The sequence below is a fragment of the Ictalurus furcatus genome, chromosome 11 (assembly GCF_023375685.1).
Source record: "Ictalurus furcatus strain D&B chromosome 11, Billie_1.0, whole genome shotgun sequence".
Classification (NCBI taxonomy): domain Eukaryota; kingdom Metazoa; phylum Chordata; class Actinopteri; order Siluriformes; family Ictaluridae; genus Ictalurus; species Ictalurus furcatus.
Genome location: NC_071265.1, coordinates 19,978,511 through 19,995,913, shown reverse-complemented (window position 1 = coordinate 19,995,913; position 17,403 = coordinate 19,978,511). Strand labels below are relative to the sequence as shown.

General features: G+C 40.1%; 1 protein-coding gene across 1 annotated transcript in view; it reads right to left on the bottom strand.

Annotated features, from left to right (window-relative positions):
- LOC128614448 (R3H domain-containing protein 2) overlaps window positions 1-17,403 on the bottom strand; it is an 82,807-nt gene that overhangs the window by 25,696 nt on the left and 39,708 nt on the right. Inside the window, exons 2-12 of the mRNA XM_053635729.1 lie at window positions 12,939-13,117; window positions 12,588-12,832; window positions 9,913-9,954; window positions 9,286-9,375; window positions 9,053-9,173; window positions 6,863-6,941; window positions 4,180-4,239; window positions 2,259-2,399; window positions 1,862-1,970; window positions 1,628-1,723; window positions 163-194 (exon numbers count right to left, since the gene is read on the bottom strand). Coding sequence (XP_053491704.1) covers window positions 163-194; window positions 1,628-1,723; window positions 1,862-1,970; window positions 2,259-2,399; window positions 4,180-4,239; window positions 6,863-6,941; window positions 9,053-9,173; window positions 9,286-9,375; window positions 9,913-9,954; window positions 12,588-12,755 — 938 coding nt within the window. The 5' untranslated portion in view covers window positions 12,756-12,832; window positions 12,939-13,117. The remainder of the gene's footprint in view (window positions 1-162; window positions 195-1,627; window positions 1,724-1,861; window positions 1,971-2,258; window positions 2,400-4,179; window positions 4,240-6,862; window positions 6,942-9,052; window positions 9,174-9,285; window positions 9,376-9,912; window positions 9,955-12,587; window positions 12,833-12,938; window positions 13,118-17,403) is intronic.

Sequence of the window (17,403 nt, the reverse complement as noted above, 5' to 3'; positions counted from 1 at the left end):
ATCAGATAATTAAACGGAATAAGGATACTAACTACAGCACAGAAGTAGTTCATGCATGTACCCACATCACTCTTGAACGCACACAAGCAGCTATTTATTTGTGCCTACAAAAACCCCCACTGACTCAAACCTGCATTGCTCACCAGTGTAGGTGTGTCTTACCTGTTGTCGTTGAGGTATCCGTTTTGAGAAGACTGTGAAGAAAAAAACACCTGCACATTACGAAGAGCTCCACAGCTAAGCTCAATCCCCAAACACTTGTTTACAAATGCAAATTTAAAAAAAAAAAAAAAAAAAAATTAAAGAAAGAAAAAAAAAATTGGGCTGGGGGGGTGGGAAGGAATAGAGAGCCTGGGGGGTTGCTAAAAATCGACTAATTTATAAAATGGACGCTTTCACCCAGGTCGTCTTAACATGAATTGTTAACATGAATTGTGCACGTCAACTGAGTCACATTTGTAATGTAAGTGGCGGGGTCTGATTTCCCTCTTTACTGGTCCCTACACAGCTTGAAGGAACACCTGAGGGATCAGACTAGTAATTTTGGTAACAGGTGGTTTCTTTGGTCCTTCAAAGAACTTCTGATGTACATTAGAAACAAATATCATGGTCTGGGAAGAACGCACTGGCAATAAGGGCTTCTTATTTTCGCGAAGAACAAAGACACAACTGGAAACATACAGTAATCATAACACAAATGTTAAATTGAAAGCTTTGTTAGCGGTTAATACAATTTGAGAGGGCTGTTCGTGTGGCCTAGCAACTTATTAGTAATTGAAATGTATTATAAATGTTTTCAACAAAAAAAAAAAAATCCCATTAGGTTAAATGCTGCATTAGACGGACACCCCGTCCTGTCTGCTGTCGCGCTGGAAGTGTAAGCTAACCCAGACTATGCATGGGTATTTCACCAGCTAGCATTTCTAACTCTACAGACAACATAAAACATTGTATTTGGACTTATTTTAATAAGAACAACCTCTTACTAAATTGTATATACTGGCCCACAAAGAGGGAAGTGGTAGAAGTTGGACTTCAGCTCGGAAGGTCATGAGATCAAATTCCAGCACTGCTAAGCTGCCACTGTTGGGCCCTTGAGCAAGGCCCTTAACCCTCAACTGCTCATATGTACAAATGAGAATTGTAAGTCGGTCTGGATAAGGGCGTCTGCAAAATGCTGTAATGTAATGTAATGAAATTCCATAGTCTGTGTGTGTGTGTGCGCTGCTGCTGCTGGGTCTAAGAGCTTTCCAAACTTACAATTTTATTATATTCACACTTCCCATGTAAAAGGAACAAAATTAACTGATATTTCATTTTATAACTAGATTGATGATACCATGATGGGGTTGGAACACAAAAACGGGAAATATTAAATGATTGAGCCTATTATTATTGTTTTTATTATTGTTGTTGTTGTTATTATTATTACTATTATTATTGTTGTAGTTAATGTTACTATTATTATTATTTTTGTTGTTCTTGTAACTATTATTATTATTGTTGTTAATGATACTATTATTATTATTATTATTTATGATTATTATTATTACTACTACTACACATGAGCCCTACTGGCAATCCAGAGCTCTTTTTACTGACACTACTGCATTTTCTGTGCACTTACTTCCCGAGCAAAGATTCGATCTCGGACACGCTGATATTCCTCCTCTCTCTCCTCGATGGACTTACTACGACGGCCGTCCTGCAAAGGAACACGAATCTGAAAAGAACCATACACAGCCCATTAGGCTTAAAAAAAAAAAAAAAAAAAAAAAAAAAAAAAAAAAAAAAACAGAAAAGGGAACAAAAAAAAAAAAAAAGTGTTCATTGTGATTTATAGGACTGAAGGAAGGCTCACCTGGTTGTCATCTTTGTCCATGCTTGCATCATCCCTCTTCAAGATAAACTTCTTCTGGAAATCCATGGTTCGGTCATCTTTAATGTGCTCAGAAAACCTTTGCTCAGGGCTGAGAAAGAGAGACACTCAGTCTGTTAAGTCAGTGTGTGATTTATTTTTTTTTAACCTTATAATTAATACCACAAGACCCCATACCTTAATTAGATCTACTAATAATTAATAATAGCATTAATAATGTGTGCCATTTTTACATAAAGCTAATGAACCATACTCATAAAATGAATTACACTTGTTCACTTCATTTATTTCACATATTTTAAAAATTAAAGGTAGCTACAGCAGTCAGGTCAAATGTTGCTTAAATTTTTTTTTAATAAATTGGATGAAAACTTCTTACATGCGGGTGTTGCACGTCTTATTGATGATGACCGCTTTGCCGGTTTGGTCGACGTTGTGGTCCATGCCAAAGTAAGCTGCTACTCGATGTAGCAGCATGCGATGGTATGAGGTCATCTGGGGGAACTTCTTATACTGATTGCTAAAAATAAATGAAAACAAACAACAATTATGTACAACTGATTACCAGTTTCCTTTATAAATAAGGAAACTGTCAACTTCTAAAACATTCGAATACATTTAAAATCCTCTTAAAACTTCAGGAAACAAATCAAAAAGCAAAACTTCGAGACAGCATAAGCAACACTTAAGTGACTGAGGTGCAACAAGGACAAATTTACCGATGCGCAAATTTACGATTCATGCCAAATCCATTGGTTTACACCGTTTTGCCGACTAAGAAACACTTTGCTTGCACAGCTGTTGGACTTTTGTCCAAAAAGCATTCACTTATTTATTTTACTTCAATATTATAGCCAAATTTTGCAGATTCATGACATATCATGCTAATTACCTTCTTTTCAGTTTTCTATATCTATATATATCTCACGCACACACACAGTCAAAAGTTTAGACACACTCACTCTTTATTTGTTTTTGTTTAGAATAATAATAAACTCAGCGAAACTGTGGAATAACACACATGGAACTATGGGAATTATGTTATTTTTATGTCCAAAAAAAATCAAAATAATTGAGTATTTTAGCATCTTCAAAAGTAGACCCCGTTTTTGCCTAGAATTTCCAGAAATGTATTCTTGGCGTTTTCTCAACCGATTTCTTGAGGAATCCCCCTGAGATGCTTTTTACACAGCATTAAAGGAGTTCCACCTACGCTGGACACTTATTGACTGCTTGTCGGAATATTTCGGCATAAATAAGTCATCCACTTAAAAAGATAATAATTCTGTAAATAAAATGATAGTTTTCTAATGAAAGAAATGAATTTGTCGGCACAATTATATTTCTGTCTACAACACCGATTTCAAACCTTTAATCATACACCTTCAGATAAAAAGCTTTTTAGTATCATTTAAAAAGAAACATTCCAGTCACGTGTCTCCAAATTTTTGAGCAGTAGTGTATACAGTTCAATCAAAATTATTCAACCCCCATGGCAAAATCAGGTGTATTGTCAGAATTTACAGACTCAGAAATCTGGTGTCAGATGTTAATTGCTTCCTTTTTCTGCCCCGTCCAGGTATTTCATATACTTTCTGCCCCTAGTCAGATCAGGTATTTCATATACCTTCTACCCCTAGCCAGTTCAGGTATTTCATATACTTTCTACCCCTAGCCAGTTCAGGTATTTCATATACGTTCTACCCCTAGCCAGTTCAGGTATTTCATATACGTTCTACCCCTAGCCAGTTCAGGTATTTCATATACTTTCTACCTCTAGCCAGTTCATGTATTTCATATACTTTCTACCCCTAGCCAGTTCAGGTATTTCATGTGTTCCAGCTCAAGCACTCCTGGTGCAGCTAATGAAGCCCGTGATTAGTTGCATCAGGTGTACTTGAGACAACACGTTTTGCATATTTGTGCTGTTGTGAGGGATTCTATTCAGGGGGTTGAATAATTTTGAAACTGGAGAAATCATTATAAGTTGCATTTTCAGTTGAATTTGGGGAAACCGCTTGAAGCTTTCATTGTGTTGTACTATTTCAATTGACTTTGTTTGATTTGTTCACTGCAAACAGCAGAAAGTTTTGACAATAAACCTGATTTGCAATGGGGGTTGAATTATTTTGATTGCGACCTTGTACATACACACACACACTTTAACACCTCTGCACGTCACCCATGTTTTTCAGTTTCAATAATGACCTTATTGACTTGTTGAGCAACAAAGTACCACATTGGTAAATACCTCTGTAGCCCATGTGAGCAACACAGCAAGCACACACACAAACACTCACTTATCATCATTGATAAACTCCAGTATATCTTGTTCCAGCTTCAGCAGCATCATTCTGTCCCTGCCACAGCGAGTAAAGGATGACAAGAGACAGGTCAGTAAAGAAGAAATAACAAAGGACTAACAGATCTTCATAAATCTTCATAAAACATATGTATAGGAATATCTACATACATAAACAGTGTATGGTTTGTGTTGTGGATAAAAATGACATAAAATAAACATGAGGGAGACCTAGTATGAGTAATATGTAATTTTATTGATAATTCACAGGACTGGTGGGTGCGTAATCTTGAGGAGAGCAGTAGGGGGAAGAAAATGGGGTGTGTCCTGGGGACATGGGATAGTCAGCAAAGGTGAAATAAGGAGACCACTGAGAGTAGGGCGGACTGACAGGTGAGAAGAGGGAAGAATGGTCAGATTCAAATCCAGCCCCTCCAGTAAAGGAGAGAAGGAAAAATGACGACAGGCACCTAGACACACAGAAGCGGTATTAGGCGGAAATTGACGAATTGGATTCACACTTTAGAGTTAAGGCCTTAATTTTAAGAGAAAACCATGAGGAGCCATTTATAAGGGTAGCTGAGTCAAGCTGCCCCCCCCCGCGAGATAATAGTAAGACCAAGGTCACTCTAGATTGTTTTGTCTCTCCACTTTTGATTCTATGGGTTATTCGAAAACCCTTGGTTTTGATTCTATGGGTTATTTGAAAACCCCTGGTTTTGATTCTATGTGTAATTTGAAAACCCCTGGTTTTGATTCTATGTGTAATTTGAAAACCCCTGGTTTTGATTCTATGTGTAAGTTGAAAAGCCCTGTTTTTTGAGCTATTGGTAAGTGGAATAGCCTTTTTTTTTAACATAATAGTAAGGTAGATCAGCTCTTTTTTAACTCTATTGGTATTGATATAGTCTTCTTGAAACATATGGGTTATTTACTGTGTAAACACAGAATAAATACTGGAGCTTAAGCTCAGGGTATCGGATCACTTCTGAGAATTCTCATCGGTGTGGATCTCGTGTGGTGGAACGGAACCAATAAAGCTGGACCCTTGCTTCTTCTCACTCACGGCTGGTGTCTTTTTTTCTATCTCCAACTGGGCTCAGAGGTAGATGTGAGTATTGGCTTCTATGTTGAATTTTAAGTGTTTTTGGGTAATAGGCTAAATTTGAGCCAGCATTTGACAACAGAATGTGTCTAACCATAACCTGCAAACAATCATTATTATACAATAAATAAATAAATATATATATAAATACACACAAAAAGTTAGATGACAGCACTGTTGAATGCTTGAATCGGATCGATCAGAAGGTTGATTCATTTTCTATGTACATTACACTTCTGACATGCGTGCCAGCTACCAGGTTTATATTAATGCACTCCTTCCAATAGGTTACTGTTTCTTTAGTAACAGCTTACACAGACGTGTTTATAGCTGCTGTAATGTTATGATATGCAAATGTTAATGGGAACTAACCAACATTAAATATAACTATACACAGATATCAAGTGTGACATATTCTTCAATAAATACAACATTTCTGTGGTATAAGGCTGTTATTGGAAAATACTAGGGATGCACCGAATGTTCGGCAACTGAAATTATTTTGTGAAGAGGCCGAATAAATTTGACCGAACAATGACGTGTTTGATGACGCGCCAAATAGCCTAGCAACCAGAATGAGATGCGCGAATTTCATGACCTCCACTTCCGGCAGCGCGCTCACGCGTGCACGTGCTACGTGCACGAGCGCATGCTCTTCAGATGTTGACAACCGTGACATTGTTTACTGTGGACACGTGCACGTTTGTTTTATTTCTGTTCCGGAGTATTTTGTCACGTCGCGAGACGTAAGGGAGTAGAGTACGGAAGCAGGTAAAGACGTATTTATTTAAAAGGAACATAACATTAACAACGTATCTAACTATACTATATCTACTATAATACTCCGCGAGGTGTACAGGGACGTGAGCGGTATATATCCCCAATATAATCAGCCGTATAGAACCGAATAGAACCATTTTTTTCCACTCTTGTCAATGCACTTTTTAGTTGTAGGCTACAGAGTGTTACATTCTTTCAGCAGTCAGTTACAGTCCTAACATAGGCTATTCAAGGGGGGCTCAAAGATGACCACATAAAAATATTTTTATTTTACTCATTTATTTATTTAAAGTTATACTGTGCCTTGTTGGTAGCCTATGCCTGCTGGAATGGAAAAAAAAATGTTCAGTGTTAAATAAATATTTTGAAATTGTAGTTTTTGTAATTGATTTTTTTCTTTGAAAAGCAAGACAAAATGGTAAAAAGCACATTTTGATTATTTAATTTATGCAATGGTGAAAAAATGTCAAAATAAATGGAAAAAACGCAAAAAAAAACGTGTTCGGTTTCGGCCATCGGCTTTCAGCCAAGTTTTTCTTTATATTCGGTTTCGGCTTCGACCAAGAATTTTCATTTCGCTGCATTCCTAGAAAATACCTAACAGCAAGTCCATTCTCGTCAGAGCACAACACACCGCCCATCGTCCCAAAGTGCGTCATTCCTTACATACTGCACCATAAGACAACAGTTTACTCCAAAGCTAAACAGTTCACGGTGATAAGTTGCAGTCACACACTCTGAGGCATCAGTTTGAGGTTTAGACCGTGCTGCGCTGCATGTGTTGTGTCATTTGTACCTGGGGTTGTTTTTCAGTGTGTTCACCAAGAATTCATGCACGTCGATGCCTGTGGAGTCGGTGTACTCCTGACTGGAGTCTGCAGGAAGGAGGAAAACAGGACACCATGTCAATATCTAGATTTTGCATCCTCAAAAGCGAGAGGTGATTTTAATTGGAGCAGCACGCAATTTGCAAGCAATCCAACTGAAATAAATAAGGAATGTCAAGGCCTGTAGGAGTGGGTCCTCCTCAGGGTAAACAACTCTCTGTTACACTGGAAGTGACCGGAGAACTAACCAGTCTGGTCATTAGGATATCCCGAGTGCTTTCCAAGTGTTCATTAAGGAACATCAGAGCTCAGCTGCTCAAATGATCTGTTCAAATGCTCCTATTGCAATAAACAGCCTAGACCAAACCTGGTCTGTTAATACCTTGTCTTACCGTGAACGCAAGCTGTATCTATTGGCTCCCCAACTGTCTGCTATTAGTAATACATACTAATGTTACGTGTTTCTCTTCGAAATGGGCAGAAACACTTCGAAGAGTTCAGATCAGACCTCGTCAACAATTAATATTCAAGTGTCCACAATTGTATGGAATCTGTGCCAAACATATTGAACGTAACTTTTCAAGAACATAACAAAAATATACAATGAGAGAAGAAAAACAGTCTGAAACTGAAAACGGTGAACTCAGTAACGTGGTCTTTAAATAATAACAAAGCGTTCTTTAACAGTTTCCCAAGCTTAGGTTTCGCTAATCGTGGTTTACGAATGCGCTGCCATAGCTTTCGTTTTCACTCCTCAAGTTTACGTTCGCCATTCGGGCACAAATCGCTCGTGTGGGCGGGGCTTAACAGCGATTTACTCTGATTGGCTGGTGAGATTTGGATCGACAGCTCCCTGACCAGGAAGTAGAGACTTCAGTGTTGTGAATTTTGGAGAGCGTTCTGGATGCGGTTCTCTGTATAGTTATAGTGTTTATATTTTGTAGTGGAGATTACTTACTTATTTAGTCAGTATATTAGTTCATAATTAATATTTGAGGTTTGGGTAATCTCATACGAGTCTCATATATAGTCTCCTATGTTTTTTCCCCCAGATGAGCTCTCAGGAGCGGCATGGAGTGCGTTTTCATCATCGATATCATCACCCTCCGCCTCAGCTGGACACTCGAGCTGTCGATCCAAATCTCACTAGCCAATGAGAGTAAATCAGTGTTAAGCCCCGCCCACATAAGAGATTTGTGCTAGAATAATCTTCTGGATGTTTTTCAGCTTCATAGGGTTTTTCTTCTCTCTCAATGATTACGTTTACATGGACAGCAGTAATCTAATTATTGACCTTATTCTGAATAAGATGATATTGTGATTAAGGTGTTTACATGAGTCGCTTTTAGACTATTCCTTTCATTTTCAGGTTTTACATGTTACAGAACATAGCTCGATTAACATCAAACGTCATTACGTCCCCACTCCACGCTGTCCAACGTTCCCTCCAGAATTTCACGTATCCACATACAGTTGGTCTTCGTTATGGTACCGTATACAGTTTTGGGTGTTTTATTTTTAATTTTATGAAAGCTTCAAGTGCGGTTAATTATTTGTCATGCTGTACGTCCAAACAGACGACTGCTTGAATCTGTGGGCTGTGTCCAAAACCACGTACTTACCTACTATATAGTACATAGAAATACATGTATTATACCTACTTTACAGTAGGTAAGTACGGGGTTTCGGACGCAGCCGTGCTCTCTTGTTTACCGTTAAACGGTTGAGCACTGTCGTGTGTGTACGTGTCCTGTCACAAAATGCGGTGAAAACTCCCGCACGACGTTAATAGTGTGATTAAGGTGTTAAACAGATTAACATGTCTGTTACGCAAGTGGATAATGCGACTAAAACAGGAATACTCCACATGACTTAATTTGATGTGTTTACTTCGAGTATGACTTTAGCCGGATTAAGGTCATCAATAATCACTTTCTTGAAAAAAAGTTGCGTTCAATACTTTTGGCACAACGTTAATTCTACACAACTGGAGCCTTGTCACAGTGGGCACAGGTAGGTACGTTGATGTTTTTGAGATGTGGTAGTTGATCTCAGAGATGCGGGAGATGAGGTAACAGTAGAAGTTGCTTAGTGAATTTGAAAGAGTGACCTTTAAAACACACACACACACACACACACACACTCTCAGGACCTCTTACCACGTGAGAGCATCTTGTGTGGAGTTTTGTCCTTCTCCCTTTCCTCGCTCTCATACTCATCTTTAGAAGACTTCTCTTCCTCTTTGTCTGACGGACAGCTGATGTGGAGCTGAATAATATCCTAAAGAGTTTATAATACGAATGGCAAGAGAAAAAAGAAAATAAATCGGTACACAATTACGCAGGACAGAGTGAAACTCTTCTAGAAGGGCTGGTGAGGTATGGTGTAGTACCTGGCTCTCGGCAGGTCCATCGGTAGAAAACATGCCTGAGGACTCCTCGCACACTGCTAGACTCCTCACCAGCTTCAGCTTGGCATTGGACTGAGAGAATGAACACATCAACAAAAAGCACTTAAATCTCAACTCTTCCATATTTAGAAGTTTTTGAAGACATTTTCTATGCATAAAAAAAAAAACAACGTTTTCTCAAATGAACACAGTGAATGATGTGGGGAAACACACATTTAATTCACACTCGCATCTAAAGCCTGCGAGTCATAGCTCCCTGAAATGTTTGTGTGTGTGTGTGTGTGTGTGTGTGTGTGTGTGTGTGTGTGTGTGGTCTTTCCACCGCCACACTTGGAATTTTTCCAGGAGGATTAACAAACACCATTCACGGCAACATGGTACTACATTAAATGGTCTGCATTTATATAGCACCTTTTTTTTAACCTTAGTATTTCTAGAAAGCATTTTACACTGTTTCACTGTTCAGGGTTCAGTGTCTTGCCCAAGGACACTTCGGCATGTGGGCGCATGTGGGCCAGGGGTCAAACCGCCAACCCTGTGATTAGTGGACAACCCGCTCTACCACCTGAGCCACAGCCGCCCAACAGTACATCATGCAGCAGTGTTTACCTTGGCTCTTTTCCTGCTATGGCCATGGTTTTGACAGCGTTTCTGTGGTACGTTGTCGGGAAAGAAAAAAAAAAAGAAAAACGCTTTTAGATCACTTCTAATGACAAATACATCTCTGTTCATACAACACTCAAATACAGGACATTTAACAGTTCTCAAATGAAAGATAGGGACACATTTGTACAATATTTATGCATTACAAAATGATCACAAAGACAAACTGATCACATATCACGAGTGATTAGACTCACTGCATTTAAGGTTGAGAATAGGTACGAATATAAATAGAAAAAGTCTCACAAATACTCGCATCTCTCTAGCAATGGATTAGTGGAACATCATAAAAGCTGAAGGGAAAATTTCTATTATATAAACCTGGACCTGGATATTAAGATTTTATAGATGTGTAGCGTTGATGAACAACTTTTCCAGCTCATCCTGCAACACATGCGTTACAGTCATACCATCAGTGCGAAGGCCAGAGCTCAAGTCCATAACATGGCCAACATTTCAGCGGCATGTAAGCAAGAGCTTTTTAGAGTGACGACGAGTCTGCTGTTCTGCCCAAATTCCTCAGTCTGCCTTCCACGAGGGCTTTAAAGTAGCTTGTTTTATTACAGGAGCCGGTGTTAAGTGGAACGCTCAATCCTATCATTTTCAACCATTCCAAAAAGAAACCAAGTTCTACTGGAGAACGAGATGGCGGTGTATGATATGTCCGAGCAGATGGGTAATACCTGCGATCTTTTTTTTTTTTGACAGGACCACAAACATTTCTGCTTAAATGAGCTAGAACTTCCTCACTACCAATGAACTCAAGTCAAATATAGATAGTGAACGTTAATGCCGCCGCCACCTGTGCTGAACAGTGTACGGTTTATATCGACAAATCTTCCATGTCAAAGAAAAGTGACCACAAGCAAATCTGCAAGAGGTCGCTACAGCAACTGGGTCCTTCTATAGCAAGACTTCTCCATGTTGATGGAACCTGAAGATTAACAAGTTGCATTGCTGTAGCGCCAGACTGGAATCTAGACTGCACATCTATTGGGTTCTGCGGTATGAGCAAAGGCAGTGGAGTTGTTCAATGGATTTAAGAGATATAAAAGCCATTCTGATATGAACATGTACATGAACAGAAGCTGGAGATTTATTACAAACTGAACATGTACTGTATATTATATATTATACTGTATATACAGTATGCTCCCCTGAGAGAACATTTGTATTTTTTAGTGAATGCTATTTTACATCACATGTACATGTACATCCCAGCGTCCAGCACTCTGACCTGCATGTCAGAGAAGTTGTCTAATGGGAATAATGCCATTAAGTAATTAGCACCAGGTAGGGACGTGCGATATGGAGGTAAAACTATATCAGGATATTTTCTGGTATTTATTGCGATAACGATATCAATGACGATATAAATATCGCATCGTTCACCACTGTTTTTGGCTACAAGTGACAGCTGCATGCAGTCTTATGAGTCTCAGAAACACCAAGATTGATCTAAAAGTGATTTTCTGTAACTAAACCAGTTCCAGATTGTAGAGGTAGCTCCTCGTTTAGCGATAAACTCCTCCTCAGCTTCACGTCCGCCTTCCGCCGTACTCGTGTTCGCTCTGCACGTGAGCTGTGAATGGGTCTCGCACACAAATACCTCATCGACTAGGCTTTATCGTTATTATCGTGCGTAGACTAATTCTTACTGTGGGGAGAATTTCTACCAGTATATCGCAAACGATAAGATATCGCCCATCCCTAGTACCAGGTGCTTTCTTTTAATCCCTGCTTGTTCAGTTAGCACTTTTGTTATACCACAGCCACTCGCACTGTAAGCAGAGTGTTTACACACACACACACACACACACACACACACACACACACACACACACACACACAGATCCGGAGATTGTGAGTTTGATTGCCGATGATGTCGTAAGCCATCCTGTATTCTCTGGCTAGGAGGGATTGCATCCTCTCTCTTCCCTGTCAATCACAGCAGCACTAGCCAATCATTGGCTTCTGTGAGCTCATGTATATGGAAGACGGCAGAGAGAGCTTTCCTCAGTTTGTTATGCTGCCCTGTAACGTAGCGCAAGCAGCAGTTTGAAAAGGTGCGTTCTAGGCAAACAAAAAAAAAATAGCACTAATGCCTTGTGGGTTTGTTTTTCACACACGAGATTATACTTCAGCTGTGGTTTTCTTTTAACATTTAATTTTGTGCTGGAAAACTAATGTTTTGGAATCTAAAATGGTTTTGTACTGACTCGATAATGTAGAAGTCATAAAAATACATTTAAAAAAAAATCTAGAACAAAGTTTGTACTAAAAAAAAAAAAATAGACAGTACTGAATATATTTTATTTACTTCAATATTTATTAATAGTTTATATAAAAAAATAAATTATAATAAAGTTTAGCATTATTGTACTTTGAGTATTGTGTTTTCATTCAGTAGCAATATTAAAAACTATTATAATCGGTTGATTAAGCCGGTTATCGGCAGGTTCTGCCCAACTTAGTTATGGGTAAACCTCTAAATACAACAGTATATTAGTGTGCTCTAGAGCAGAAGGTAAGATTATGTTTATGATTTCTGTGTGTAATATTACTACAGAAGTTCATAATGATATCCTGGCCTTGACAGTTTGTATGCTAGCAGATGTTACCTGTGTGTCTTGTGCGAGGTTGTCATCGGGCTCTGCACAGTTGTTCTCAGCGTTGTTGTCTTTGCTCAGTGTGATAGAGGTTCCTTTACAGCGGCTGGCAGCAGGAGTTTCAGTAACCAGCACGCTCTCCCCCTCTCTCACCCCATCCAGGGGCAATACCAAAGACATCTTCCTTCAGCAGAGAGGCTAGAACCCAACTCTCTCTCTCACACACACACACCTTCTGCACGCAAGAACACAGAAGACTGAGAAACAGAGGCAGAAATAAGAGAGAGATCTGTTCAAATGCATAGCTTATATACTTGTGCAGAGTAATGAATCACAGCTATTGATAAGAAACAAGGTCACTACCTGAAACTGTAGTGTGTTGGTGTGTGGGGCTCCACTCTGAAGCCCCAGAGACAAAATGTTGGACAGATGGTGCTCTTAAACAGGGGAAGGGGATGGGGGACACGCCATGGTGAGATTGTGTGTCCTCAGTGCTCCTGCATCTTGCAGTTCTCCAAGCACAGTCACATAAACCCCTCCTGCTGGAGGCACACAGAGTGGGAGAACTTTAATGAGTGAGTCATCCAGAGAGGAAAAAAAAAGATGCACAGGGAAAAGAGAGAGAGGAAAAAAAAAAGACATTTGCACAGGACTGAATGAGTATTGTATATGCTCAATGACTGACATTGTATGACTTGTGTCCTTAAGATACAGAAAATGTCATATGATAAGCTAAAGGCCATCCTTTTATTCATGCACTCAGTTCAGCAGGATGTGCCTGTGTGGTGAGGAACGGTTCAAACACAAAGTGCCATGGCTGAGAAACTAACCATCTGCCACCAAAAAACCAACACATGAATATAAACACACAAAACATTGGCACACGTACAGAAAAGGTGGAAAATGTATCATTCGGAAGTGAAGTCACATAGGCTGAGGCTTTGTAAGTGAAAGAAGCAGAACAGCAAGTGCTGCAAGGAGAGAGGAACCTCCAGTAATGACGTCATACTGCAGAGAGAGGAGCTGCCAGAGGGAGGGGGAAGTGCGTATGTGAGCGATAGAGCGAGAGGCAGCAAAACACACACACACAGAGAGAGAGAGAGAGAGAGAGAGAGAGAGAGAGAGAGAGAGAGAACAAAGGAGGGATTCCCAACTGCCGAAAGACGTCATCAGCAATTCGTGACACTGCTGACCAGTCACCCACACACACCCTACCCTTTCCAGCAACCACACACACACACATATATATTATATTATATACACACACACACACACACACACACACACACACATACTCATACACACACATATACATAAACACACACACACACACACACACACACAGAACTGTGCAACAGTGTTGCTGTTATGTAACCCATATGGTGAGTGTAACACAAGACTCAGAAATCAGAAGTGAACTAAACTCCAGTGGCGATGAATGAGAGCAAAGAATGTTCATGAATGAACGATGTCTTTCATTCACTCCCCTGTCTCGCTGCACACATTCCCCCTTTATCGCAGGGGAGCCAGGGTTGCCAAGGAAACGATAACACCGTTCACAACTGTGTCCATTTGCATGAATGCAAGCGAAGGCTAAAGGGTGATATTAAAAAATTAAAATAAATATCACATGAAAGTGGAAGCAAAGGAAACTGAGGAGAGTGGAAATCAGTCATCTGGTTTTTGGGGGGTTTTTTTTGTTTTGTTTTTTGCAGACAACCACAGATAAACACCACATCCCACCATGTTAAACAGCATGTTTGGGCTCTGCGCTGGTAACCACGGAAACCATGTGGCCTCATTTGGACTGGCCAGTTCAAAAACAACCTAAACAACACCAGCCTGAGCAAGGACATGGACGCAAGCTTGAGTAACACACGCGTACAGGCAAACACATGGGCACGGGGCATTTTCTGGCCATTTTGGCGGCCAAGGCGAGATTCCTCTTGGTTACCCCCTCCCCCCTCCCCCCAAACCCACGGAAAAGCCGTCTAAATCTCTACCCGGCTAACAACGTTTGGTTCCCAGTACATACATTTTTAAGGCATGTTTTTTGCTAGCCAGGAAAATTTTCTTTATGGAAATGGGTTTGCAGAACATTCCCCTAATGTTTTCTTAACGTTCCCTTAATGTTTTCTTAACGTTCCCATAATGTTTTCTTAATATTCCCATAATGTTCTCTTAATGTTCCCATAATTTCATGAATGAGAGTTGAAAACTACTCAAAGTGACTGAGTAAACTTTCCTAATCTGTTTGTAAAAACCTTGCTGATGGACCTACTTGATATGAACCACAATTCCCACCTCAATGGTACAGGTACTGTAGTAAAATGGTACAGATATTAAAACTTGAGAAAAATAATAGTCAGTCCTCCAGCTCAACGTTCTCAGCTCAGATAATAACCCAAAGGAAAATGTTTTTTTTTTTTTTTTTAAGAAGCTGTGGTAATTTACCTGTCAATATATAACATGATCAGACAAAAAATTGGATTTATCATAAAACTTGCCTCACGGTTTGCAGGACTACCAGACCGATAAAATGGAAAACGTTTTGACTATTTAATACGAGACTAGGCTAGCTTGGTGACGCTAGGCAAGGGGAGGCACATCTAAGCGATCATTGTATGGGTTTAGCTGCTACAGAGCCATGGAGAGTACATTATCTTTCCTTGTGCTCTGCTCATATCAAGTTCACGTAAACTGGAACTCATATAGACATTTACACACCTTGTTTTCCTGCTCAGCATCAGCCCCCCCCCAACTAACTGTGTGAGTTAGCGTTTGGCAGAACTGAGATCTGTCAGCCAATAAGACACGAGTATTTCCACATATTTTCATGTAAACCCTGTCTGACTGATCTCGCCTTCGTTCACTGAAGATATAAAATTACAACACTTCGGTCTTCTTTTACTGACGTTCAGTTACGTAGCGACAAACTGCTCACTACGTGAATTATTCAGGGATAAAGAAAAAGTCTTCGGGACTACAGCCCTGAATGCCCAGGCCAGCTGCTCTCTTGTAGGTGGGTGAGTTGGGTGAGGACGCTCATCAGCACCCCCAATCTGCTGGAGCCCTAGGTGACCATCTACTTCGCCTATGCGTAGAAACGACCCTGCATGGGCAGCATAAGGTCTGGCTCTCTAACACACACACACACACACACACCCACAAACACTTTACCGTGTTCATCTCCGTGCACTACTTCAACTTCTATTTTCTGGGCCTGATGACAATCGGAGGGCAGGAATGATTCTTGGAAACAATTGCTGGTTCGCGTTGAGATCCTGTAAACGTGCATGACTATGGGTCGCATATTTTGTGTGCGTGCAAGGGCTCTGTGTTGGTGTGAGTGTGTGTGTGAACACGTGCTCATCTAAATGATGGTCAAGTCCAAACTGTGCACCGTAAACTAGGAGATGCCAGAAAATACAGCCCCCTCCGAAAGTACTGGAACAGCAAGGCCAATTCATTTATTTTCGCTATACACTGAAGACATTTGGGTTTGGACGTCAAACGATGAATACAAGACGATAGATCAGAATTTCAGCTGTTAAATAACTTAAAACATTGCACCTTTGGCAGCAGACCAACCGATTTTTTAGGTGAGCAAAAGTACTGGAACAGATCGTCTTAAGGTAAATAACACTTCATATTTGGTTGATTATCCCTTGACTGTAATACATGACCCACTGACAATCACCAAAACTGCTGCATTTTACTTCTGTGTTGCTCTTCCAGGCTTGTACTGCAGCTTCTTTCTGTTGTTGTTTGTTCTGGGGCTTTCTCCCATCAGTCTCCTGAACATCTTCAATGTATAGCAAAAACAATACAATTGGTCTTGTGCTTTTTTTTCCCCCAAAATTGGCACTCCATTTTCAAACAACGCGGAAGTATCGAGAGAATTTTACACCTGATCTCAATTTCATCAGAAATAATGTGTGCGCGCATCTGGGTCAAGGAAGCACATCCAATACGGTCGGGACAGGACCTAATCCAGAACTAGCATGGAAAGCAAAAAGAACGCGAGGCGCAGGTAGCAGAAGTGCTGCAGTGTTCTTCAAGTCTAACATACTTTTAGCTTCCTCAGAGACGCCACACTTTTTGAACGTGCCGCTCACTGAACGTCGTAAGGAGATCACTAACTGCTCTGTGATGTATGCATGGATATGGCATCATCTTTGCATGGATATGGCATCATCAAATTCTCAGTGAACACCGGAATAATTATGAATTTTGACAAAACTGAGTTTTACTAAACGTTTGTTTTTATTAAGAACGTAAAAGGCTGCTCACCAACATCATTAGGATAAGAAAATAATACATTTTATTCAAATGAGGTGTTGCAAAAATATGTACACACTACAACATATTCTCCCAAACATAATATTTTGTATGGCTTCTATGATTTTAAGAATAACACCAACTCTTCCGGACATTCTTGGAGAATGAGCTCTTTCAGAGCCTGGACGCTGGATGGAGAATGATGCTCGAACGGTCTTTTCAGAACCCAGAGGTGTTCTACTGGGTTGAGGTCGGGTGACATGCTTGGCCACTGAATCACTTTCACCCTGTTCTTCCTCAGAAATGCAGCAGTGGCCTTGGATGTATATTTTGGGTCATTATTATGTTGAAAGAGTGCACGGTGTCCCAGGGTCTTCTCTTTCAGTATTTCGCAGTACATCTGTGAATTCATGATGCCGTCGATGAAGTGCAATTCCCCCGACATCTGCAGCACTCATAACCCCACAGAAGAACACTGCCAATGCCATGCTTTACTGTGGGTACCATGCATTTTTCATTGTAATCTTCCCCCCTTGCAATGCCATAC